Genomic DNA, 27,456 nt, shown 5'->3' on the forward strand with positions numbered 1-27,456 from the left:
TTCATGTCTCACCAAAACAAATAGTTAACATGGTTTAAAACAGAAAAGGCCAAACACATTCTAACGAGACATTGAAGCAAGTTAACCAATCCCCGTTGCTGAGGAGCTCTAAGAATAGCAAAGCCGACCATCCAGAAAGACAATTTAAGCATAAATCTGGAAGGTAAGGACAGAAGAATACTTTCTTTGAGTTGCCTTTGGCCAGAGAATGACAAAGAAATTAGACTAAATGAATCCCATTAAAATTTCAGTATCTTCCAATGTGGCTGAAACATACATATGCATGTGTAAATTTTTGTTTGGTTCAGTCTCATAATTTGCATTTATAATTTCTGAAGAACTCCTAAAATATTAAGAGTCTAAAACTTATTCTTTCAGACAGATCAATGCTGGAGCCCTACAATCATGTCTAGTGGAGCTCAGCCTGTAGAGTTAAAGCAAATTATTTGAAAGTATGCAAAAACACGCTCTAGCCTGTTAAACCAGGTTCGACTGAGTTCCTATGTTGTTTGCTCTAACTTGAATTTCCTTTCTGCTCATTTCTGTCTGTCAGAGTCTTACCAATTCTATCAGGCACGAGCTCAAATGATGCCTCGAGCACAAAGCTCTCTAGACATCTCAAGACTATTTCATAAATATTTGCATAAATAAACGGATGGCTTTGCAAACATTCAGAAGATCTTAGAGATGACAGATTCATTCTTCTAAGCCATAAATACTTAACAAAAATCATCACCAGCAGGCCTGGGTGGCTCAGCCAGTTTAGCGTCGACTTCAGCTCAGGCCGTGATCTCACGGTTCGCGAGTTCGAGCCCCGTGTCTGGATCAAGCTCTCTGCTGTCAGCGCAGGGCCTGCTTCGCTTCGCATCCTCTGCCATCCCGCCCCCCACCGGCCGCGCATCCCCCACTCATGTTCTCTGTCTCTCTTTCTCTCTCTCTTTCTCCCCCCCCCCTTCTTCCCTCCCTCTCCAAACAAACCTATTCCCACAAACAGTTCAAAATCTGGTATATCAACAGACCTGAATAAAACATTTCAAAATTTGAGAATAAATTACCAATGTGGACAGATACCACCCTAAATGACCGATCATTAAAATAACAGGAATATCACTGTGTAGTTACTTGTCTTCCACTGCAGTGGCTCCAATTAAATTCATATTTGTCTCAATATCATCAAAAACCTTTTCCATTTTTTCTTCTCTGTCTTGTAAGGCCATCTTCGCCTCAATGAGCTGTCTGTTAATTCTTTCATAATCATCTGGAGCGATTTCTTTGAAGGCTACACAAAGTGTCCGATACCCGTCCTAGAAGCGAAGTTATTTCCCAAATTATTTCCAAATAATTGGAAAAACCCCCACACCCTCTTTAAATACTCTTGCTTCACTGTACAGAAGAGAAATTTTGATATATTTTTAGTAAAACACATACACTAACAGATTGCAACTAAAATGGTAACGTTCAAATTAGGTTCAGAACAACAAAACAATAGCTCTTGGGGTTAAAAAACAAAGGGGGGGGGGCGCAGAACACAAACCAAAAATTCTTGAGAAGACTCCAAGTCTACATATTCTGAATGGATACTTGCTCCAGGATAGTGTCTTCCGTTAAAATAAGGAAAATAGTATTACTAAATCCCCAAATGTAAAGATAGACCATAAACATGCTAAAATTCATTTAAACGTGTAAGCAGCAATCCCACAAAACAGCCACCTCTAGCACTTGTGGGGGAGTGTAGGCTCACCATAGCATTACGTTCCACATGGGCTTTAGTTAACTCAATTTCATGATTTTGCACCCTGGGGAAAACCGCAGAGTCTGCTCCTTTACAAAAGAGAAGTATGTCTCCTAAAATAAAACACCAAAATACTCAACTTAGAATCGTCAGACTGGCACTGGGATTTGAAGAACAGATACCTTCCTGGCGGCCCCTCCCACCCAGCTACGGTGGACCCCGGGTCTGCCCAGCAAGGCTCACCCCAATGGAATGAGGCATCTTGACCTCTAACCTCTCAGGACAATGCCCACTACCTCTTAAGACTAATATGTACACAAATAATAACTCCGAGTACGCAAGTAGCTCTGTTAAAATATACTTCCTTTCAGTGAATCATGGAAGAGCGTGCTCGTGTCAAGAAGCTGCCTCTGGGGGCGCCTGGGTGGCTCAGTGGGTTAAGCATCCGACTTCAGCTCAGGTCACGATCTCGCGGTCTGTGAGTTCGAGCCCCGCGTCAGGCTCTGGGCTGATGGCTCGGAGCCTGGAGCCTGCTTCCGATCCTGTGTCTCCCTCTCTCTCTGCCCCTCCCCCATTCGTGCTCTGTCTCTCTCTGTCCCAAAAATAAATAAACGTTTAAAAAAAAAAAAAAAGCTGCCTCTGAATTCTCTTTGACAACGTGGTCAAGCCTGGTCTAAAGTGCCCACACGGACGGCCTCTACAGGTGTCAAGGGCTAAATCCAAGTGCAAATAAGATAAAATCACTTTGAAAACACTAGAGGTTGATTTAAAAACGGTGGCTGGGGGCGCCTGGGTGGCTCAGTCGGTTGAGCGTCCGGCTTCGGCTCAGGTCATGATCTTGCGGTTCGTGGGTTTCAGCCCCGCATCGGGCTCTGTGCTGACAGCTCGGAGCCTGGATCCGGTTTCGGATTCTGTCTGTCTCTCTCTCTCTCTCTCTCTCTCTCTGCCCACCCCCCCTTCTCTCTCTCAAAAATAAATAAACGTTAAAAAAAATTAAAAACGGTGGCTTGACCTTTTTTAATGGAAACTGGAAAACAGCCCTGTAGAGTGCGAGTACGAGCGTGGCTTGAGATCACCCATGCATCTGGCAAGGTAGGCAAGGGTGAGCATGAAGAAAGACACTTCACCCTTATAAGGCAAAGTGCGGAGTTCAACAAGTTCAAAGGAAGTGCAGCTCTGAGGTCTAGACCCTTGGCAGACCACTCCCCCCGGCCACCACGCCATCTGCGGTAGAACGCGTGCGTGCACGTATATATTACCGGTAAGGATACCAAGTATTTCAAACGTTCAGCGGCTTTTAAAAACATTTCCCCTCACACATCCACAGTGGGTTTAAAAGTCACAGAGCAGATCCTGCACTCGCATAATGAAATCGATTTCATGACCTGGCAGTCACACCACAAAGTATGAATAAAGTGGGAAATGTTCCCTCAAGGGTCTGTCTCTATCTTCCCATTCTCCCACCAAGGGATGTGGGGCAGATTGAACACCGAAAAGTAAATTACTAGGATAGAAATCAAGGGAAAATTGAAAAACTACCCAGAGACAGACAGACACAGTCTCTCTCTCTCTCACGCACGCACGCACGCATCTGAGGGCCCGCAAATGAGGCAGGAGTGCTCCTCCATGGCTCTCTTTCAACCGGAGCAGAAGGTATCTCGGCCACCATGGCTCCTGCAGAAGACATGGGGACTCCTGGGATGATGGTACCGGTTCCAAAGCAAAAAGGGCAAGCCTCCGCACTCTGTCAGAGAGCCCAGCGAGCTGCAGTGAAGCCACAAACCCTTTCCCAGCAGTCTGGACCTGGGTCATCCCTAGCCTGCCTGTTCCCAGGAAGTATGAAGCAGTGGGAAATGAGGAAGATCAGGCAGGGAGAGCCAACAACTCTCTACACTCAAGAATTCTACTGCTAATGGGGTGCCTGGATGGCTCAGTCAGTTAAGCGTCCGGCTTTGGCTCAGGTCATGATCTGGCGGTTCATGGGTTCGAGCCCCGGGTCTGGCCCTGTGCTGCCAGCTCAGAGCCTGGAGCCTGCTTCGGAGTCTGGGTCTCCCTCCCTCTCTCTGCCTCCCCCTCCCCCCCACTCGAGCTCTGTCTCTCTCCCAAAAATAAACGTTATAAAAATAAATACATTAAGGCATATACAGAAATTCCTGCTTTGCAGGAGTTTAGGCAATCACACACTATGTAAAATGTTTTCCTTTCTTAAAACACCTCATTCAACATACAACGCTACAAACGGCAAAAGAGAAAAAAAGCCAAGTCTTTAAAATGTGTACCTGCTTGAGTTTTCACAATTACACTCATACGACGGCGGACAGAATCGAAGTTTAAGGTGTGAAGGAGTTCGTACCTTTATGAGAAGACAAATGAGAAAAAGAAAACACCTAGATCACATGGGGAAAATAAAACACAACAGGAACGTCTTGAATAGACTTCCCCCTTTTGGTAAGGGCTGCTGGTTGGGTGCACAGCTGGTGTTTTCCATTTTGTCTTTGAAATTTTTCTGCGCTTGGAACATGGGGTCAGAGGCTACAGGTGTTAGTTAAGGGATATCTGTATCCTCTCATTACGTGACTTACAATGGTAAGGAGCGAGCGACCATGTAGGAATGGGGCGCAAAGAGTTGCCCGACCAAGCCATTTCTGGAGGGGTCTAGGAATAGTCCCGCTCTGCCAATTATCTTAATCATCTATGGGTGCCTCCTGTGTGTCGAGCACAATGCGAGGGACCGGAAAACAGACAAGAATCTGCCTGAGTCTCTTCCCTCGAGAGGCTCACCGTATGAGAAAGGAAGCAGAGGGTCATGAGGTGATTACCTCTCCACCTGCCATATGATGTAGTGAAGGGAGTCACAGGGGAGATGGGAAAGCACAGAAGGAAGACATCTGCAGGAAGGCTTCCTGGAAGAGGCAGTGCCTGGGCTGTGTTCTGCAGGAGTGACATGATGAAGGTAGGGTGTCATGGCATTCGGAGTAGAGGAAAGGGCATGTGCAAAGGGGTAGGGGGACATGAAGGAGTTCACTAAAGCTTGAAATCTAGTCGATAGGGGAACAGAAAGAGGGGTGAGCAAGGGCTGGGAAATGAGAACACTGTGGGCCATTTCAGAGATTTGGAATTTGATCCTAAGAGCGCCAGGAATCCACTGAAGGGTTTAAAACAGTAGAATGACACGATCAGATCTGTGCTATTAAGGAGAGGAGAGAATGCAGAAAAGTAAAAGTAAGACTTACTTGCAAAAACATGGGGAAATATTTTTTGAAGAGAAACAACTTGGATGCAAGTATTTCACCTACCAATAGTTACTATGAAGGCTGTTTCCTGATGGGAGCGAGCGGGTCACTGGTTCTGGGATGGGGTGTATGAACGGGATACCTACACGTAGAGTATTAATTCGGTGTGGACCAGATAGGGGCACTGCTCTGAACTGGCTAGAATCTGGACTCTAATAATGACTCCGGGCTCCTGGCAGTCAGGCCAAAGCACCTTCCTCCGGCTTCTACGCATCGCTTCCCCACGGGGCACATTCCCCAAACACATCCGTACCTACTACAGGTTTCCGAGATGGGTCTCACGAGATGCTAGGGGCCAGAATGGAAATGACGTAAGCTAATTACATTTCAAGTTCAGAAGAAGGAATTCAGATTAATCACAGAGCCTAATTAAAATCTGCCATTAAGCCAAGGTGGTTTTGTTCACTGGGATCTCTGTAGAGAAGAACAAACAAAGCCACACTGCTGCCTCAGGGTACCCGCCCCGGGGCTCACACTTGGGCACCTAGAAGGAGACAAAGTTTTTGACATCAAAGCTGCCATGATTGGCTGGCCTGCCACCCCAGAGTGGCTGGGTTCCGGAAAGCAGGTTTCCTACATGTTCATGGATTTTTCTTACAGCATGTGTTGGAGGCCTAAAATTGGCATCTAAATTTCAGAAACAAAGTCCAGGCAGACTCTCATTCAGGCTACTGGACCCATATGTGAGCCAAATGGGGATAATTTCCACCTCAAGTCCCAGTTTCTAGCATCCTATGAGAAATGTCTTCTTTCCAACTACACTTACATAAAACTCTGAGCTGGGACAGCGGCATCTTATGCCTTCATCGAGTAAGATTCCTTTGTCGCACGGGGGACCGTGGGGTTAAGAAGTGATAAACATCGAACACGCAGGGCTACTTACACTTCTATTTCTTTTCTTTGGTTCTCTACTCTCATATGGCCATTCCGAATTCCTACAAACGTGAACCCGTACCTGTCAAAACACACAAAGAGACCTCTGTGTATCTCTAAAGAGCGATTAATTGTCCCTTGCGCTGGGGTTACTCATACTTGTTTAGTATTTTCTTCTCTTTCACGTGAAAAATCTCAGTCCGTAACCAGACTTCTCTGTACCAGCTGAGATGAAAACACCGAGGAAGTCAAAGCCCAGTCATGAATTGTAACCATAGGAAGAGGCAATTTGTAATTCCAGTTCTGTAGCTAACACATCGGGTGACCTTTTAACCACTTAATGATCTCAGGCCTCAAGGGTAAAACGGGGCTGTCAGTTACAGAGTGACGTCAAAATTGCTGCGAACACTTCAGAAATAACATGTGTGGTACAGAAAGTAGCCACTGTTATGTAATTCGCAGAATATAATATGAACATTTGGACTTCTGGCCGGCATGCATAAATAGTAATGGAAGTTACAGCTAGGCATCGCTATTTCCTTTCTGGTCTTAATTGGCTAGGTTTGGGGAATTTTTCACACACGTTCAGATAAAGCAGTTCGGGTTTTTGGTAAAGAATATTTATAAGATAAGGTTATTGAAGCAAACAGGAAAAACCACTCTGGTCCTCCTGTGATTTCACTTTCTCCGGAGCAGTACAAGAAGTGCTTACTCTTTTTTTTTTTTTGGTCTTCAAAAATGCTAATGTATCTCTCTACAACTTATCTCGAGGTTTTTAAACCAGCTTTATTGAGGTCTGACCGATACGCAAAGCACAATACATACTTAACGCGTGCAACCTGAGAAGTCCGAACGCACGAAAATAGCCACAGTATCATCGCCACAAGCAGGCTAAGAGGCATATCCGACACGTCTCAAAATCGCCTTGTGACCCACTGGTGTTGTGTTGTCTGTGGTCCACGACCCTTAGCGGACCTCCCCTCTTAACAGATTCTGAAGTGCGGAGTACGTGTGTACGTCAGCCACACGTACAGTGCTGGGCAGCAGATCTCTCGATCTCTAGAACTTACTGGTTTAGGTCTAGCGTAACAGAAACGCTTACTTTTTTGCTCCTTTCACCAAAGCGATTTCATCTGGCGAAGAGGACATATACGTCAATTCCGCTGATTCGGGAGGCCCATCCACAGCATCACTTGCTTTAACTTCTACAGTATGACATAAACACAAGGCACGCAGAAAGAGCTCTTCTCGGTTCTGTGGATCAGGAACAGAAAAACGACTCTATGATCTTCCCTTGGATCACTTGGTAGTCGGTGAACAGAGAAAAGGTACCGACGTGAGAAAATGTTACCACCTCCAGCAAACTGAAAGTTCTAAATCTCTAATACTCAAATGAGCTGGCTGTCCTCCCTTGTACCTAACAGCATCCCCGGTTCTCAAGGAAAATACCCCCGGGGCTGCGTTAACTCCTTCAGGCTACCACCGTGCCACCTAATGCTAAATCGGCGGATTCTTTATGGCCTCAAAGAGCTCATTCGGCATCGAATTCACAATCTGGCAACAACTCAGGTGCAGGGGAGACTTGGGTTCATTTAATGTCTCGACGCTCCTGGGACTTGAATGATTTGACAAGACATTATCCTTGGAGCAGCTCATATTTTTAAAGACAAAGCACAAAGGATTCTGCCCGGACAGACGGACAAGGGAAACTTCTCCCCAACCGCCATTTTCCACAATTCTGTTTATAAATGCTCCTGGCTTGCAACTTCCGGGGGCGTTAGTGAAACAAGAAAGTTGCAGTCAAAACAACAAAACAACACTTAGATTGACTTTGCACGCTAAAGTGACAACGCAGAGAACGCCACCTTATCCGCTTTGTCAAAATACGTTAAGGGCCCGTCAGTTTGAGAGAGTCCATCAGTCTCCGGAGCTACGCCTTTATACTTGTGGCCGTCTATGCAGCACTCGATGAATTCCATGCTATTTTCCGTGAGCGTTCCAGTCTTGTCTGTAAATATATAATCCACCTAAAGACAAGGACACACACATAGGCAGTTTTACCTTCTTCAGTGGGATTAGTTTTGAGTGAAGCTCTCAGGCAGGCCTGTTTTCATATCCATAGCAAAGCACGTTTTTATAAGACTTCTGGTCAAATGTCAGGTAATTTACAAAAGCGGCAGTATGAAAAGAGTGGGAAATGAACAAGTACTTTTAAAGACACTGAAACAGTATCACATGTCCAAGGTAGAAATAAGAATATACTGACCACTTATTACACACACACACACGCGCACGCGCGCGCACACACAATACTTGAGAGGAACCTACATTAATTAGAATGTAACAAAACTTTTCCTTGAAAAGGAAAATTTACTATGAATATACTGGATTGAAGTAAAATGCACTGTTATACAATGCATATTGAGTCAGACAATATAGACGGTCAGGGAAAATAATAATGTTAAGAGTTAATGAGGAGACATAGTAAGTCTATAATGTTCAAAAGCATAAATGAAATTTCTTTCCACACACCATGAATATTTTTAGATACTACTGAACACATTTTCTAAGTTAAAAAAAAACAGTGGAGTTTATAATACTAGGTTAAAGTAGAATATAAGCAAAAAAAGTATTAGCATACTTTCATAAATAATGGGGAAAAAAATAAGCCAGGAAATAAACTTTCCGGGCAAAATAAACCGTTTTGAGCACTTCCATTTTATCTCAATTTTTATCTCTTCTATTTATAACATCTGGCTTTTTGGAAACCCACAATTTTATCCTCCTTTTTGGCAATTTATGCTTAAATAGTTAAAATGATGGGCTGACAGGACCAAGCATAAGCACAAGATTAAGGTTTTCATTATGTAAGGGAGAAAGAGACGAACTCCAGCAGTAGTTGCTTTCTAATTATTTTTCAAAGCCTTTCACGGCAGCAGCACTGGCACAAATATAGCATTCCAATCTTCCTTTTTTTTTTTTTTTTGCTCTGTTAGCCAGCCAAGTTTGAATTCTCTCTTTAAATTAATCCAAGTGGTATTATTCCTGTATCATCTAGATTTTTCCAGTTAAAAGAAAATTCCTTGGGGCTTTTTTCCTGATCCGAATTATTTCCCTTCGTATTCCCCTGAAGGTTGTCCTGGGTTATTGCACGTGGATGGGCATTAACCCATTTAGAAATCTTTTAAGAGTGTCAGAGGTGGTGGTTTCAAAGATACATAGTGCAGGGGTGCCTGGGTGGCTCAGGCAGTTAAGCGTCAGACTTTGGCTCGGGTTGTGGTCTCACCGCTCCTGGGTTCGAACCCCACATCGGGCTCTGGGCTGATGGCTTGGAGCCTGCCTGGGATTCTCTGTCTCCCTCCCTTTTTGCCCCTGTCCTGCTCTCTCTCTCTCTCAGAATGAATAAACTTAAAAAAAAAAAAAAAAACCTTTAGAAAAATCTATAGTGCAGAAAATGTTAAAAAAAAAAAAAAAAAAAAAAAACTGCAGTGCAGGGGAACCTGGGTGGCTCAGTTGGTTAAGTGTCTGACTTTGGCTCAGGTCATCTCACTGTTCATGGGTTTGAGCCCCACAACAGGTTCTGGGCTGACAGCGCAGAGCCTGCTTGGGATTCTCTCTCTCTGCCCCTTCCTTGTTCGTAGGCTCTGTTTCTCCCTCTCTCAAAATAAATAAATAAACTTAAAAGAATATATAGAGAGAGAATGTAATTGTTTCCCTACAATATAACATTTTGTGCAGCACGGATCTATATACAATTAATCTCACAGGTACAGGCCAACAAACGACACCCTAATATAATAATTATCAAATAGTACCACCTATCACACTCACTTACAGGGCTTGTTAAAACTCGGAAGTGTTGGTCTCTATTCCCCGGTTTCTGATTCAGCAGTTCTGAGGCAAGGCTAGGTAATATGAATTCTTTTTTTTTTTTTTTTTAAGTTTATTTCTTTATTTTGAGAGAAAGGGAGAGAGAGGGAGGGAGGGAGGGAGGGAGAGAAAATCCCAAGTAGGTTCGGTATCGCCAGCACAGAGCCCTATGAGGGGCTCGAGCTCACAAACCGTGAGATCATCGCCTGAGCCAAAATCAAGTCTGGATGCTTAACACACTGAGCCACCCAGGTGCCCCCGGGAATGCGCATTTCTAGTAAGTTCCTAGGTGACGCTGATGCTGCTGGTCCAGGGATTCTGCTTTGAGAACCACTGCTCTACTTATTACGTACCCTATACTCAGGAAAGGGGGGAGGACAGGATCAGCTGTTACTAATATTCTCACATTTCGTTATCTAGTTTTTTTAATGTTTATGTATTTATTTTTGAGAGAGAGAGAGAACAAGTTGGGGAGGGGCAGAGAGAGAGGGAGCCACAGAATCCGAAGCAGGCTCCAGGCTCCGAGCTGTCAGCTCAGAGCCCGACGCGGGGCTCGAACTCGCGAACCGCAAGATCATGACCTGAGCCAAAGTCGGACGCTCAACCGGTTGAGCCACCCGGGCGCCCCAAAAGTATTATCACGTTTCATGAGCCAGAGAGCCTACTGCTTGCCCGACTTCAACAGTCTCCTCCTTTCTAGTCCAACCCACCATTTTATGGATGCGAAGCCTGAAGTGAGACAGCTGTTCTGGGGTAGAAAAGGCCCTGAGCTAAAGGTTCGTGAACACGTTGAAACATCTATTTTGTAGGTAAACAAATTTTCATTATTGTTCAACCTAATGGCTCCACCCCTACGAACTTCGTGACCTTGGAAAAAACCCTTCATCCCTGTGAGGTTTAAATATTAACCTTAAATAACCCAGCCTGCTGCACAAGCCTGTAAAGTTAAGAAAATAGGGGCGGCTGGGTGGCTCAGTTGGTCAAGTGTCCCACTGTTGATTTCAGCTCAGGTCACGATCTCCTGCTTTGTGGGATCAAGCCCCGCGTCGGGCTCTGCGCCCACAGCGCAAAGCCTGCTTGGGATTCGCTCCCCCTCTCTCTCTGCCCCTCCTGTGCTCGTGCTCGCTCTCTCAAAATAAATGAACTTAAAAAAAAAAAAAAAAAAAGACGGGAAAATAAAGTACGATGATAAATGCTTATAAACTGTAAGGTGTTATGAAGATGCTGATCGTCGCTGCTGCTGACCTGACCCAAATCGCACAGCACCTGACTCTTTCCATCATCCCGGAGGCCTTGTTGTTCTGATCACTTATCACATCGCTGTAGTTAAGTATGATACGTGTGTTTCCCTAACTAGATGGTGAACAACTCGAGGGTTCCTTGTTTACTCTGTGACAGCGACCTCAGTACCAGCAACATATTCTTGATATGCAGTGGACGTTCAATAGCTAACAACTGGGCGGAATTACGGGAATCAGAGTGTCTACGCAGACACGCCATTCGGCACAGCTGGAAGACCTGAAGGGGCTATTTGTAAAACATCAACGTGGGTCATTTTTAAAGAGTGTGAAGCAAGGGTCTGCAATGGTATCGATGGGAACTAGCGGGCACTGCTTTTTTGTAACATTAAGTCCTACGGATCTGAAATTATGACTCACCAAAGAGGAAACGGGTTACACTTAATTTTGTGCGTACTGGTCCACTGAATGCTAAATGGCCTGGGAAACGATTTCAAGACTTCTTTGCATTTTCATTCAGGTAGTTTCCACACAGCTAGGCTGGTAATGAAGGCAAGTTGTTGTTACACCGTATAAATGGAAGTAGTGATCTGGCTATTAACTTAGTGATTTGACTAAAGGACCATCACACCGAGAAAGGCAGGTTTGGGTGGGGGAACAACATGGTGGCCGAAATGAAAACTGTGGTTTCTTTTCACTGATCAAATTTACCAGATCGTTACCCAAAGCTCTACTTGACTCTCTGCAGCGTGACTACGGCCTGAATGATAGGAACAAGATTACATTCCCATAGGCAATGTGGATCTGCTGAGGTGGAGATCTGAAAGAAAGAGGAAGAGTCCCATTTGGCGGACCCGGCCTGGACACCCTGCCTGTCCCTGGCGCGCTTGGGGAGTCACACGCAGAATGGTGGCTGTTCTGTTCGCAGTACCCTGGGGCTATCGCCATGTTCATCCTTAGGGAGGTTAATCCCCATGTCCAGGTCCTGGATCTGGAATAGGCAGATCTGCTCAACTAAAGCACCTGTCCCGGCAAGTTCACCAGAGGTGGCTTATCACTCATTTTTTTTTTTTTTTGTTTTTTGCATGCAATGCTGCCGTGGAGTGATGCTTTTTATTGGGACTAAAGTAGTTCTATTCAGACAGCTCTGTCCCCGGGATGAAAACTTCTGGTTTAAAAAGGTTAAGTAAGGTCAGCCGTGGCAGCTGAAGTCACCTTCAAAAGAGTCTTTGGGGAACAATATCTAAGGGAAAAGCATTTGTTCATTCGTTTCTGGTTCTCTCCTTGGTGACTCAGTATCTCTGTGGGATGCACGTCCCACAGTCGGGGGTTCTGGAGCCGTGCAGTCAGGTCTCAACAAGATGTTATCTGGAGTGTCCTTTCACCCTTGGGACTGTAGTTGTTAAGACCGTCCTTGGGTTTAGGCAGAGGCTGGCTAAAGAACAGAAAGGGCAGAGGCAGAGGGGGGACTAAATTCAGGAAGAGAGTTTTGAGGTGCAGATGTAAGTCGGCACCATTTAAAACCAGAGTGAGGCCCTGTTCCAGCCGCGTGGCTCCACGCACTGAATTTGCATCACGCAGTCATAGAAATGACATTTCCGCAGCCTTGACATTCTAAATATCATGAGAATGAAATGAAAGCCAAAAAAAATCCCACAGCTTGTGAAGATCATTACACGGCACACGGTAAATTCAGACAAAGGGAAAAACTTTCTCAATATTGATAAGAGAAGCACCTAAGAAGTCATCCTTTGAAGAATGACAGCTAGCCTGCACCGGCTTGGAGAACGAATGAGGCCACGGCCTGGGCTGCACTGGTATATGAAGCAAAAAGCATTTTGAGGAGTGCGTGCCCTCACATTTTGCCTCCATTTAAATTCTTGCACTGGAATAAACAAGCCTGCTTGCTAGGCATGTATTCGTCTGATCAGAAACACATCGAGCAAATGTCAGCAGGACAACACCGGTCAATTCTGTTTATGGAACAAAATGCATTTGCAAAATAGCTTTGTTTACTACCCTAGAGTCTATCCCCAAATGACAACAGCCGGGGACTACTGTCTGTTCCAAAGCAATAACCCATACTCTAACCACATCACCAGGAGAAGTGATAGGCAAATTTCTCTAACATTCAAATTTAACATATAAACCGGGATACTCCTCAAAAATGCCAACAAAATAACGTTATAGCCACGAAAACAGTGTTTGCCTTCATGATATGCCCGTATAAAGGAATATTTGAATCACATTTCCAAATGTGAAAGGGTCACGTACATTGGTGATTGGTGATCGAGGGTCTAAGAAAAGATATTTTCAATATGTTAACTTCTTGTAAGTACAAACACGTTCTAACCTGCCCAAGTTCTTCATTAAGGTCTGATGTGTTGACCAGGGCTCCTTCATTAATTTCTTCATCATAGAAATCCTTATCCCATGAAATGAAGAAAGAGCCCAAGAATTTCTGCATTTCTACTGTGACATACATGGAGACAGGAATGATGAAGTTGAATAGAACCATGAATGACAGGAAGTCAGTGAACATTTTCAAAACCTAAAACAAAGGAAATAGTTCATGCTGATTAGACACACGGTTCCATCAGACAAGTACGAGACAACCAGCTTTCTTTTTATTTCAATGCTGAAAGCACTGCTCTTGCTATAAAAAAAAAAAAAACAACTTCCTACCAATACTAGGTCAGTGGCCAAAATTCTTATCACAGCATGTAAAATCAACATTTAAGAATACCCCCAATTTTGGGGCGCCTGGGTGGCTCGCTCAGTTAAGCGTCTGACTCTTGGTTTCAGCTCAGGTCATGGTCTCATGGTTCGGGAGTTCGAGCCCCACGTTGGGCTCTCTGTGCTGACAGTGTGGCGCCTGCTTGGGATCCTCTCTCTCCCATTCTCTCTGCCCCTCCCATGCTCGTTCTCTCTCTCCAAATAAATAAATCAATAAACTTAAATAAAACTTTGAAAACACCCTCAATTTTATCATTATTTTTCAGTAAGTGTCCCTTTTGACTTCATGTTTTTTCACTTCCTTAAATTCTCTGCCCTCCCCCCAATAAGAATGTAGGATCAAAGCTTCTATGTATGTGTCGATTATGTTCCTACCATTATCACAAGCCAGGGATTTCTTGTTCGGCTGTTTAAAGCTCTAAACTAAAGGGCCAGAAACTAGCACAGATGTCTAAAGTTAAAAAAAAACTACAAAACTTCTTCAATATCTAATAGCTTAGGGCTGCCAGACGACGGGGAGAAAACTCAGAAGCTAACAAAAGGTATCATTATCTGAGCAACATTTCAATAAACGGCGGCCTGGTCAGAAAGTGCTAGGGTTAAAATGTCTAGCAAGAGTTAAAAGTTGCGGCATAACACAGGTTACCTTCAAAGTCTCCCGCTCTTTCTGAGTCTTTTGGTTATACCAAGGTTCGTCGTTATATGGGGTACTTTGCCAAACGTACTTTAGAGTCGTGCACACTGCAGCTTTGGCCAGTAAGATGAATAAATACACAATCAGGAAGGCGTTAATGGATCTGAAAAATAAGAGGTGATGGATTTAGAAACCACAGCGTTCTTGACGATATCAACCACATGTACGTGTAACTGTTCCGTTTCCTAAAGCTCCTCCCGTGTGCAGTGTGTAACCGTAGCACAAGCCGGTACGTACAAACCTCGGTTATCACCGTGGAAGCATTATTCTCAGGTGGTAACGTGGAAAGGCCAGCCCCGACCTGTTCGTTGGTCACCACTGCTCCCCCAAAATACAGTGGCTAACTGGCTTAACACACCTATGATCAGGATCCAATAGCGACAGGAGGCACACACGCATGCACATCACCTACTCAACCCTTATAGGAAGACTAGGTCGTTTCCGTTTCCCTAAATCCTAAGGGTTGGCAGTAGAGAGCGGGGGAGCAAATGTGAAATCCTCAAACCGAGGACGGATTCTTTTAATCTGGAAGTAGAGCTATGGAGAGGGTGCCACTGATGTACTGGGTATCCATGGCAACGACACAGTGAGGTCCAATGCTGTAGCAACTGGCTTGAAGATCTAGCAAGTACCACGTCAGTAGTCGCCAGGACACCGTTCTCTATGTTGCTGAACTTCCCCATGTACAGCCAGTAGAGGAACCCAAGCCAATTGTCTAGCAGCAAAACGGAATACATCTATATTTCAACTCAACGTTGCTTAGGTAAGTCACTTATCATCTCGGAGCCCATTTCTTCATCTGCAAAGCAGACAGGCTGATAGGAATTGCTCCGTAGAGCTGCTCGGAGGATTAGACTCAATCAGACATACAAATCACTGAGCACAGGTCAGTACGCCCGGTATGGTAGCTGCTATTATAATGGATGTTGTTTTTTTGTTATGGTTGGTGTTTGGAATTACTGAGAAGTATCTCTTTCACAGTTCAATCACTACAAAGAAACTGCGGTGTGCACTAACTTTTCAACAGCAGAACGTTTCTGAGATTTCCCTTGGTAGTTCAAAGCCATTTTGGTTTCCATCCCAGTGTAAACAGCAACTCCTAAGGAATAAAAGAATATAATGAAAACTAGGTTGCCAGTGCGACTGCCAACCAACTCCCCACCAAGTGGGAGCTATCAGTTTTTTTCCATCTATAAAAGGCAGGATTCTAAGCCTTAGTCTAGTCACCAGCTGACATGGCGTTTATGATATAATTTTAACTCTACCCGCTTTATTTCTCATACTTCAAGTTAGTTTACCATCTGATAAGTTCCCAGCCCCTAAAAACGGGCGCAGGTTGAGTGGCAGTTATCCGCAACGTTTCATTTTTAACATGCACCATTTAGGCATGGGCTAGACAAAGCATATTTCTGATAAGCAGATCTTAAAAAATTGCTCACCATATATCTTCTTGGTGTTTTTTAGTGTAGCTCCTTTCAACAAGAGATTTTCTGGTCCCAAAGACCTAAATGAAAAATGAACACAGCTTATCCAAACAGCCCGATACACCCATCAGCATCAACCCTGGGGACGTGATCGGCCCTAACACACATCTATCTCCGAGGGGTTGAGAGTGTGTCTTTGCGCTTATGTCTTATGCTTCCTCCCCGGGATGAGCTGCAAGATCCTTCCGTGTGAAGCTCGTCGAGGGGACGAACCCCCGCAGACGGAAGCACGGCACAGATGTAGCCAGCAACACACAGAGGTGGACAGACGCAGAGAGAGAGAGAGAGAAGAAAGGGATGAGGAGGCAGAGACAGCAAGAGGGAGAAAGAAAAGGTGACAAACGAAAAGACCGGGAAAGTAGCTGGCAAGGTGGGAAAGACACACGGACATATTTATAGAAGAGCCAACCCGCCTCTGGGGCCATCGCGGGGCACCTGGCGTGGAAATTCCTTGTGGGCGTGGCTATAAAGACCAAGCGGGAAAGTTGCGGTGTGGAGGATAGAAGGGGGAAGAAAACCTCCCTTTTTCCAGAGATTGCTTCATTATAAATGATTAGCCTTCCGTTTTATTTCAGTCGGGGTAATTCTCTCAGCTTTTGAACTGTCCCCCTCATCCCTCAGTTACTCTCCCTTAAGCACGGTTCCGCACAGCCAAGAACAAAACGTACAGAGCCCCGAACAGATTTGGGGAGCTGAGTCCAAGTGCCTGCAGCTCTGAGATTTTGGACGCCCTCAGGGTCACTTCCGACACCACCCCTTCCACACACACTGGGAGAGCTCCCGCCACCACAACCCTACCAATCCCGTTACTTAAGACCTACTACCGGGACACTGGCTAGTTGACCCAGCTTTAGTCACCTTTACGTCCCTTTCTATAAAGAAAAGGATTTGGCTATTTTAATGGGCTTTCAAGAGAAATATACCCACCACCACCCAAAAAGGACCGATCAGAGGAACGACAAACTAACCTGGCGACCGCCTCAAGGCTATTACTATAGATATTGATCCGCCCAACAAACCTGCGAAAAGAACATAATGGCAAATGTATCTTCTCTGTCGACATGAAAATCTATACGTCACAAAAACGGGAAGGGATCGAGATACAAATAATACAAACGAGGTAAGACTGCATGAACAACAAAAACCCATTCTATAACCATAAAAAAGTTATGTGGAACCAACAAGGTGTATAACACTGTCATCTAATTTTAAAAATAGTATTACGGATTAGAAGAATGCAAACCAAGATTCTAAATCGATTTTCACAATCTACTTGGCATTGTGTATGCACATGACACCTCTGCTCATTTACACGTTATATAAATAATCGATCTCTATTTTAGATTTATGTGAAGCAAGGTTTCCGGTGCTAAAATGCAACTCTGAAAACCATCAGTCCGGGAGCTGTCTGACTTGCACACACATCACAATCACTGAAATGCTTACTAAACCGTAGATTTCTGGGCCCCATCCCCAAGCTTATGATTCAGGTGAGAATCTGCACTTCCCACAAGTTCCCAGGTGCGGCCGCTGCTGGCCCAAGATCACCCTTTGAGAAGCACTTGCGTTAGTCTCAGACAGCAAACATTTGGTTACCATCTTGGAAATTTCCAACCTGTGTCTCTCGGCTGACCAGTACTGAGCCCGATCTGATCACTTAATACGGCTGCCTGGTAATCTGCGTTTCTCAACAATGGGGTAAAAAGGTCGAACTCTCCTTCACGAGAGAGTTACGAGTATTTGGTAACTGGCGTTATAATTTTTTTCAGGAACACTGAACTATTATTCTATGAATGTAAAGTACGACGGTCTGCTCATTCATTCGCCACATGTTACTTGTGCCAGTGCCGTGGCGGGTGCTGGAGAGACACTAATAAGAAGGACGTGTTCCTTGCACAAAAGAGAAACAAGTAAACAGGCAATTACGATGGAAATGGTGACCACTAGGGTGGTACCAGGGCAGGCATTCTGAAGTCACACAGCAAAGGAATTCGATCTGGTCTAGAGAAATCTTCCCCGCCCTAAAACTCTCCTTCCTATTTAGGGTAAGTGAAAAATTTAGGAGTCGCCATATAAACATGCAAAAATGTGTATTATTCTCTAACACAGGCAGAAGTCGTCACTTCATTTCCTGTGATTCCATGGACCTTCTCCTCCCTTCTATTACGTCACTGTACTGTATGCTTAGCTTCAACATTTTATCTGCCTTGCAAACCGTGAGCTCCTTGAAGGCAGGGAACAGCTGGTTTGTTTTGTGGTCCCGGTTCCTACTATCAAGGTGGATACAGAAGAAGGGAAAGAGGAAAGAAGGAATGATGGGAAGGAGGGAAGGCACTGTTCTTGTAGTAAGATGAATACTTTGTTTTTCCACTACTGTGCATTGGTGTTAAGCCACATCCAACCATTTGGTCCCCCCATTAGGACAATGACGGTTAATCAGCAACTCTGCTCCAGAAGGCCTAAGCAGAGTAAAAGAGAGGAAACGATGCAACTTAGTTGTTTACTGAGGACAAGAAACAGCCCTATCTGCAATACTCAGTTCATCGTGATCGTCACAAAAATGGATAGAGCGCATGGCTCCACGTCCCCTTCCTCTCTGTAATGTTGAATGACACATAACGGGGGTCTGTTTTTGTTTTACTTAACTCTGATTGATGCACGAATCTGACAGATCAGCTTTCTGGGATAACGTAATCTTAAAATGTGATAGATGGTCATGTTTACAAGTACCAGAAATAAAAGAAAAATCCCAAGGAAGGTCTCTGGGCCCACAATGATGTATCTCAGGCCGGTAGTGTCTGATTCATTTCCCTGCCAGAAGGAAAGAAAGGCTCATAAAAACATAAATGAAGGAAGGCTGGTTAAGGGGCGGGTGTTTTCTTTGCAACGCCGGCAGCAAAGGGAAGCAGAGTCGGCCGACAGCTGTAAAGTGAAACCAGGTGATCCTTACTTGTAGAGGTCAGGTTGAGGCTGTTCACATTCAATCGCTGCTCGGAGGGTATCAATGGATTCGGCTGTACATAGCGCAATGGTATCACGCACTGCATAATGTGTCTAGATGAAAGCAGAAGAAAAAGCACAAACAAACAAGTGCTTCTTTTCAGAACCGTATACCCACCTTATTCCAGGAACACAGGATGTTTTCGTAAGAGGCTTTGCCAGGATAATACAAATATTGATGCACCTTTCCCACTAACTAAATTTTATGGTATTATTCTCCAAATACGTTACAAACAATTAGAAAGATAACCCTGCTGCAAAGGGATTTAAAAGATAATAAAGACGAAAAGCTTTTCCTGATAGTGACAGCAGGGAGAATTCCATGGGTGGCATGTATATCCTTAACTGAAAACCCAATGAAGAAAAGCAATCCGTTTGTTTTTTTTTCTCCTAGTTATAGACCTGAGATCTATTACTTTGCTCACCATAGAGTACGGTGATATAAATATATACATATGAGTTGAACATCAATAACCCTTTTGGTCATAAGAAGGCTGACATTTTGCCAATAAGAAAGAAAAAATTCATTAATAGATACATTACACAAATAGCATAATTAATGATCTTGAAAACGTTCAGGGGTGCCTGGGTGGCTCAGTCGGTGAAGCCTCCGACTTCAGCTCAGGTCATGATCTCACGGTTCGTCAGTTTGAGCCCCGCCATCGGGCTGTGTGCTGACAGCTCAGAGCCTGGAGCCTGTTTCGGATTCTGTGCCCCCGCCCCGCTCTCTGCCCCTCCCTGGCTCTCACTGTCTCTCTCTCTCTAAAAAATAAAGAAACATTAAAAAAAAAAAAAAAAAAAAAAAGGAAGAAAATGTTCAAAGAAGCTACATTTTATACGAGGAGCAGGGATATGATGCGTCTTGCTCTAGCCAGACAGAATATTCTACTAGTGTATACTATGCACTTGATTTACCCAGAACTCCAGGCAGGCTCCAATAAGCCCATCTATAAATCATCAAAGGAGGGCTAACACAGACCGAAAGACTGCAACCACTTATGCACAAGGGAAAGCTGTCGCACAGTCTTCTGGGAATATGACAGAAGTGCTAGAGCTCTATTTAAAACTGTCACCTGATTTTGAAACCCGTGTACTTTGAGCTGATTTGATCAGATCAACTTAACGGAAAGAAGAAAGCCCTCTAAACGTCTCAACTTGAGCAGAAAGTTTTCTGTCTCGAGGCAACTTTTTCCCCTATTAGGGAATCTTTAGGTACATTTCTCGATTTTTATCTGGACATTCCCTCCCTCAAATTCAACTGTTTTTGAACGGTTTCAACGGACGAGTTCATCACCGTGCCCTTGAAGTACAGAATTCATCATCTAACAGGCGTTTCAGTTCCTGTTTCACATACTGAGCCCTGGTTCTTGACTCCAGATGGACTAAGCAAGCAGAGAGAGGCCTCGAGGGTACACACAGAGGTGAGCACATCAGTGCCCTTCTGTAAAGGCAGCATATAGAGGATGCATCTTCGTGCCCTGTGGGGCTCTGGACAACGGCCAAGAACTGACTGCCAGAAAGTACCACGGAAGTAAGTGATCTTCCAGTTTGAGCAAACTTATTTTAACACATTTATAATCCTTCCTAGTTGCAATAAAACAGACATTCGCCAAACACAACCCTAAGGTATTTTTTTAAAGAAAGCAATCAAATTACTGCAAGTTAGAGTTTCTATAAGCCACGAGTAAGCATTGTTTAAAGAAAATACTCATTCCTTTTAAAAATAAAAATACATCCAAGGTTAGAGTATATGAAGTTATTTTTGTAGTTACATCGTTTAAGCCTCTGATGACATTCATTTTAAAAAGCCCAAATAAAACACTGAACGGGAGAGGTCAATATTAAATGCAAGCAGTGGGAAGGAGTGCTAGATGATGAACTGTCCTGAGCTCCGTTTAGGCAAGGTTTCCTTTCCATTACCTTGCAATTGGATTCCCCGTCAAGACTGGCCGTAGTAACGTAGCAGGTCCCATCACTGGTACAGGATGACAGAAGAATAAGATCACAGGGGAAGGTTTCATCTGCCTGGACTTCTACTACATCACCGACCTAGTATACGGAGAAAAAGAAATGTTCTTAATTCCAAACAAAGCATTCATTAGATCTCAAACTAAAGCCAAAACAGTAGCAAGAGACCTGTTCTGCTCTTAGAAGAGTGTCTGTGTCCTAGGCCATGTGAAAGACCATGAGAGAGCATTACTGTTCAACATTCAGAATCCCCCTTAAGGTCACAAGGACTTAAGGATGCAGCCAGATGTCCTTACTGTTGAACTTGAATGTCAAAGAAACAATTTTGGTACCCAGGGACCCATTTGCCCTCTGATGTTTTGGGCACTGCTGTTCAATAAGACGCAGAGTATCATCACTTCATGAAGGAATCTAGAAAATCTAAGTGTCTCAACTTGAGCACTTCCCGGACACTGGGCATCGTGCATATTTCAATACGCTTTTGCCTTCCGTGCGCTCACAGCTGTTACTGTGGGGCACCAGTTCCCTCTTCAGTGCTCGGAAAAACTTAATCAGAGAGGCATCTATTTTTCCCATGACGTTGGGACAAAAACATAATTTTCAAATAGGTCGCTTTCCAATAACTCATTTGCTACCAGAACAATCCATTAAATACAGCCATGAGAAACCATTTCCTATCAGCAAGTCCCCAAAGCTCAAGTGTAGGAAAAACAGGAGAGAAGAAATCACGAACTATTTCTATTGCAGAGAATTTAATAATGTAGGGAATAAATCATAATGGCTAAAAGGTAGGACTGTTTTTTTTACAGTTTATTTATTTTGAGAGAGAGAAAGAGCACGAGGAGCAGGGGAGGGGCAGAGAAAGAGGGAGAGAGGGAGAGAGAGAGAATCCCAAGCAGGTCCCACACTGTTAGTGCTGAACCCGATGCGGGGCTCAAACTCGCAAACTGCGACATCATGACCTGAGCCGAAACCAAGAGTCGGACGCGTGACTGACTGAGCCCCCCAGGCGCCCCTAAAAGGTAGGACCTTTGAACCTGACGTTATATCTCGGCTCTGCCACTTCCCTATGAGCTTGGGCAAGGGCCTTAGATGGTTGCAACCACGTCACAGGATCGGTCTGAGTGTGACGTGAGGACACAGGTAAAGCGGTTAGCGAAGTACCTGGCACATATTCACCATCCGATGATTCTTGCGAACACCCTGCAACTACTTTACCTCCAGCCTATGAACAGTCGTAAGATGTTGGGGAAGGATGGAAGGAATGGAAAGTTCGGTGCTTCCCAACCTTTTCCGTACCGTGGCACAGACAGAAAATGTTAGGCGTCAGTTTGGTACAGCCCCTCAGGTAAATGGAGGAAGCTGCTTGTGGCAGAACACAACCCACTTTGGGGTGTGTGTGTGTCAATATCTAGCACACCAACCCGGACGTACTGGTTGTGAAATGTCGAATAAATGACACACCTGTCTTCTATTTGCTACACGATTTGGCAGACAGAGATGAGGATTCCGAGACCTATTCAGGAACCATTTTATTTTCTTGCCAATCTTAATCAGTAGCCAAGAGAAACAGCATCAATAACTGAACTAATTTGTAAATAATATTTTGTTGGCTCTTTCCTTCCTCCCTTACATAAACACTTATGTTGCTTACATAAAACTACAATCTATGATTAAATGCACAGACGAGAAACAACAAACAAAATCCTCAATCATCTGAGAAGAAGGAAACACGTATTAAAGGATGGAAGAGGATTCTTAGGCACTGATAAAGACGTGCCACAATTTCTTCTACGCCATTTATGATTAAAAAAAAAAAATTTTTTTTTAACGTTTATTCATTTTTGAAACACAGAGACAGAGCACAAGCAGGGGTGGAGCGGTGAGAGAGGAGGACACGGTATCCGAAGCAGGCTCCAGGCTCCGAGCTGTCAGCCCAGAGCCCGATGCGGGGCTCGAACTCTCGAACCGAAGGTCATGACCTGAGCGGAAGTCGGACGCTTCACCGGCTGAGCCACCCAGGCGCCCCTACGCCATTTACGATTTGCTTAGATGTGAACTATAAAGGTCCCTGTACCTGGAGTGCAAGCTGAGGCTGGTGAGATGGTCAGAGGCCAGATCTCAGAGGGCTGGGCAGAGGCTAGGCCTTACCCTGAAGGCAAGGGGGAAGGAGGAAGGGGCTTTTAAGGAAAAGGAACAACACGGTCCCCTGAAGCATTCAACTCAGGTTCTACTTCCATTTAGCGTTAGTTAAAAGCATTAAGAGAACATCACCATCCCTTGTGATAAATATCAGAAAAAGCCAGATCATCTGCAAAAGTATGATTTTTTTTTTTTAGTTCATCAGAGAGCTGAGGTTGCGAGGCAACCACGTAAACTGAATTTCAAAGGGTGAAAAGTCCTGGTGAGGAGAGACAGGAGAGACGAACTGTTTCACAATTCACAAGGCACGGGAGCACGAGATGACAGCCATAAAAGGGCAGCAGAAGAAAACAACCAGATTCTGTAGCAATTCTTCAAGGCTTGATGGGAGCTAACGTGACAGTTTCAAATCTCTGCGAACCTGACAGAGAAGACGGGATCATAACCACCCATCATTTCTTCTTTACAGGCATCCATCGGGTGCCTCTGAGAAAACACCAGGACAGGAGGCCGAAAAGAGCCTTCCCTCACTGGTACAGGCATACAGGGTGCGACTGATGGCTGTGCGGAGACAGGTGCAAAATATGCCAGCATCCAGAATCGTGGACCCTGCTCTCACGGGAGGCAGAAGCCATCTAGGTCTAGGGGACAGGCAAGAAGCCTTCCCTGGCACAGTCTCAGGAAACGTGACCGCTGCTAGAGGAGAGGAAGAAGCAGACACCATTTGCTGCTGGGGATGGGGCAGAAAAGCCGCTGATACCGGGGTCCTAGCGCTAATAAAAGGCAGAGTTCAACCGCCGTTGGAGGAAGGGTGGAAGGATGGCGTCAAGGCATTCAGTACCGAGGCGAAGGTGTCCAAGCCCTGCTGAATACGGGAGCAGGAGAACCAAGAAGAAATCATTCTGTTCTCACCAGGAGCCGCAACGAATAACAGTAAGAAATAGCAGTCTATCGCGGGGGGAGGAGAAAAGGCACAGACGGGCACTCGGGGTGTCAGGGCCTTAAGGACCTGCCGCAAGCGGAGGGTGGAACAGGAACACTGACGAAGGCCCTCTGGTACCCCGGGCCCCACACAAAGCACAGGGCAATGGCAATCCAGCACTTCCGGAGCTGGAATTTCCAGCGAGGTACTGAATGAAAGTAGCAAGAGCTATACAGCAAAAACCAAAGCCAGCTCAAGTCCCCACTAGACTCACTTACCCTTCACACCGATGGGCAGACGGAAGAGGTGTGCCCACTTCAGAACATAAATACGACTGACCTGGGTCTCTGGCTTTGGTTTACGTACGAGGTCCAAAATTCAATACAAAAACACAAGACACATAAAACACAAGACAAAGATGACCTAACACGAAGAGAGAAAGGAATCAACAGGACCAGTTCCCGAAATGTTGAGATGTTGGATTATAAGACAGGCATGTAGAAATAAAAATAACTATGATTAAGGGGCGCCTGGGTGGCTCAGTCAGCAGACTGGATACAAAAAGGGAAATAATCAGGGAACCTGAAGAAACGCTTCTGTATTTCCAACACCAACACCCATACTCTTCCTTACAGAGAACCGTGAGCTCCTTTCACCTTGGGAATCCTCAAGTCCTGTCTGTAGGCTCTCATCTGTCGTCTAAGATTCCATCTAGGCCCATGGCTTCATGTACCATCTACACGTTGATGAAATCCAAATCTCAACTGACAGCTCAAATAGGTCTCCGTTCCAGCCTGGACAATTCCATCTGGATGTCTAATAGGTATCTCAAAATTAACACGGCTAAAATGGAATTCTTGATTTCCCCTCTACTCCCACATCTGTCACAAAACCCATTCTTCTCCCCGAATCTCCATCTTATTTAATGGCACCGGTATTTGGTTTAAATAGCTCAATTTAATTCACCCATCTCGTCAAGCCAAAACCAAGAAGGCTACCTTGATTCTTTTTTGCTCTTTTTCTCCCTCCCTGCATCCAATACATCACTAAATCCTGATGATTCTCCCTCCAAAATATATTCCAAATAGATCCATTTATCTTAATCACAAGGCAGGTGGTACAAAGTTGTGGTTATAAGCATGGACTCTACACCCAAACTTGTTTCAAATCCCAGGCTTTCCACTGACTAATCATGGACAAGTTTCTTAACCTCCCTGAGCCTCAGTTTTAATCATTTGTAAAAGGGAATAGTACAAGTACCTACTTCACAGGACTGTTATAAAGTTAAGGATTTTTTTTTTTAATGTTTATTTATCTCTAAACAGAGAGCAAGCAAGAGCATGCGAGCAGGGGAGGGGCAGAGAGGGAGAGAGAATCGCAAGCAGGCTCCATTCTGTCAGCGCAGAGCCTAACGCGGGGCTTGATCCCACGAATCGTGAGATCGTTGGCCTGGGCTGAAATCAAGAGCTGAACACTCAACTGACTAAGCCTCCCGGGCGCCCCTAAAGCAAGCATTAAATCAGTTGATACAATGTGACAGGGAACACCTGGCATATTTACGTTATATATAAATGTTAACTACTATTTTTCTTATCGTTATCTCTACCAGTATCACCCTGATACAGGCTCTTATCCTCTTTTGCAAGTGACTCCTGGCTTTAAAACCCTTCAAAAAATCCCCACTGCGCTGAGGGTACACACCAAGTTACTCTCTTACTCGACAAGAGTCTACCCACTCCCAGGCAAGCAATCAAACATTTAGATACTTTTGCTTTATAAGCATTTCTTGCCACACACAAATATTCCAGAAAGGGCCGAATCAAATAGCATTTCACACAATAGCATAAACTGATTTAATTAAGATTATACCTGGCTGAGATCGGCCTCCAGGCAAAGAAAGAAGCCCGAGGAACAAAAGGAGGAAGATGGGGGGCCTTTCTATGTCACACACTGAAACAAGTAATAAAAACAATTCTTCTCAAATTCTTCTGAAGAATCAAAGAGGGAACACTCCCAAACTTATTCTATAAGGCCAGAATTACTGATACCGTTTTATCAGGAAAAGACAGAGAAGAGAAAATACACACCAATAGCCTCAATGAATACTGATGACAAAATCCTGAAGAAAATTCTACCAAACCAAATCCAACAGCACATTAAAATGATCGTACACCATGACCGAATGGGGTTTATCCTTGGGAATGAAAGGATACATACAAAAGTCAATCAGTGTAATGTAACATACAAGAGCAACAACAGACGAAAGCTATATGGTCATTTCAATCGATGCAGAAAAAGTATTTGGCACAATTCAACACTCTTTCATGATAAAAACACTCAATAAACAGAAGAGAAAAAAATGACCTCGACATAATAAAATCTATGTATGAAAAGCCCACAGCTAACATCATAGTCAGTGAGGAAAGAGTGAAAGCTTTTCCTCTAATATCAGGAACAAAGCAAGGATGTCCACTCTCAGTATGATGATTCTACATTGTACTGGAAGTTCCAGCCAGAGCAATTAGACGGAAAAAAAAGGGGGGGGGGGGGCGGGAGGGAAGAGAGAGAGAAATAAAAGGCAAAAAAATTGGAAAAGCAGTAAAATTATCCTGATTTGCAGATGGCATGATATACGTAAAAACCCCTAGATTCCACATACAAAAACCTGTTAGAATTAGTAAGTGAATTCAGCAAAGTTGCAGGATATAAAACCAACACTCAAAATCAGTTGTACTTCTATACACTAACAATGACCAATCCAAAAAGGAAATTAAGAAAGCAATCTCATTTTCAATAGCATCAAAAAAGATAAAATAGTCACTGTATGTTAACTAACTGGAATTTAAATAAAAATTTAAGAAAAAAAGAGAAGATATTTAGAAATAAATTTAACCAAAGAGTTAAAGGCCTGCGCAAGGAAAGCTACAAAGCATTGCTAAAAGAAATCAGAGATAATAAAAATAAGTGGAAAGACATTTCATGTTCATGAATTAGAAGATTTAAGCTTGTTCAAATGCTTGCATTATTCAAGCAATGACAGGCTCAATGGAATTCGTATCAATATGCCAAGACATTTTTTTGCAGACATGGAAAAAAAAAATCCTAAAATCATATGGAATCTCAAAGGACCCCAAATAGGCAAAACACTGTTGAAAAGGAAAAACAAACTTGGGGAGTCCTCACAATCCCAGATTTCAAAACATACTACAAAGCAACAATAATTAAGACAGTATGGTACTGGTGTAAAGACAAATATATGGACCAATGAAGAGAGAGCCCACAAATAAACCTTTGCACATATGGCCAAGTGATTTTCAACGAGGGTGCCAAGACTATGCAAGGGAAGGACAGTCTCTCCAATAAATGCTGTTCCTGCATGCAAAACAATGAGGTTTGACTCTTACCTTACACCATATACAACAATTATTCAAAATGAATCACAGACCTAAATGTAAGACCTAAACTTCTTTGACTCCTACAAGAACATCAGGAAAAAGCTTCAGG

The 27,456-nt window shown here is 44.1% G+C and overlaps 1 protein-coding gene across 7 annotated transcripts in view; it reads right to left on the reverse strand.

Annotated features, from left to right (window-relative positions):
- The window catches only part of ATP11C (ATPase phospholipid transporting 11C), a 170,262-nt gene that overhangs the window by 48,395 nt on the left and 94,411 nt on the right, over nt 1-27,456 (reverse strand). For all 7 annotated transcript variants that reach the window (XM_049644381.1, XM_049644377.1, XM_049644376.1 and 4 more), the window contains exons 6-18: nt 20,841-20,969; nt 18,871-18,974; nt 16,889-16,939; nt 15,876-15,940; nt 15,454-15,535; nt 14,389-14,539; nt 13,360-13,557; nt 7,764-7,925; nt 7,001-7,152; nt 5,909-5,980; nt 4,012-4,085; nt 1,742-1,845; nt 1,123-1,304 (exon numbers count right to left, since the gene is read on the reverse strand). In XM_049644381.1, coding sequence (XP_049500338.1) covers nt 1,123-1,304; nt 1,742-1,845; nt 4,012-4,085; nt 5,909-5,980; nt 7,001-7,152; nt 7,764-7,925; nt 13,360-13,557; nt 14,389-14,539; nt 15,454-15,535; nt 15,876-15,940; nt 16,889-16,939; nt 18,871-18,974; nt 20,841-20,969 — 1,526 coding nt within the window. The remainder of the gene's footprint in view (nt 1-1,122; nt 1,305-1,741; nt 1,846-4,011; nt 4,086-5,908; nt 5,981-7,000; nt 7,153-7,763; nt 7,926-13,359; nt 13,558-14,388; nt 14,540-15,453; nt 15,536-15,875; nt 15,941-16,888; nt 16,940-18,870; nt 18,975-20,840; nt 20,970-27,456) is intronic.

This window comes from Panthera uncia, chromosome X (genome assembly GCF_023721935.1).
Source record: "Panthera uncia isolate 11264 chromosome X, Puncia_PCG_1.0, whole genome shotgun sequence".
NCBI classification, from domain to species: Eukaryota; Metazoa; Chordata; class Mammalia; order Carnivora; family Felidae; genus Panthera; species Panthera uncia.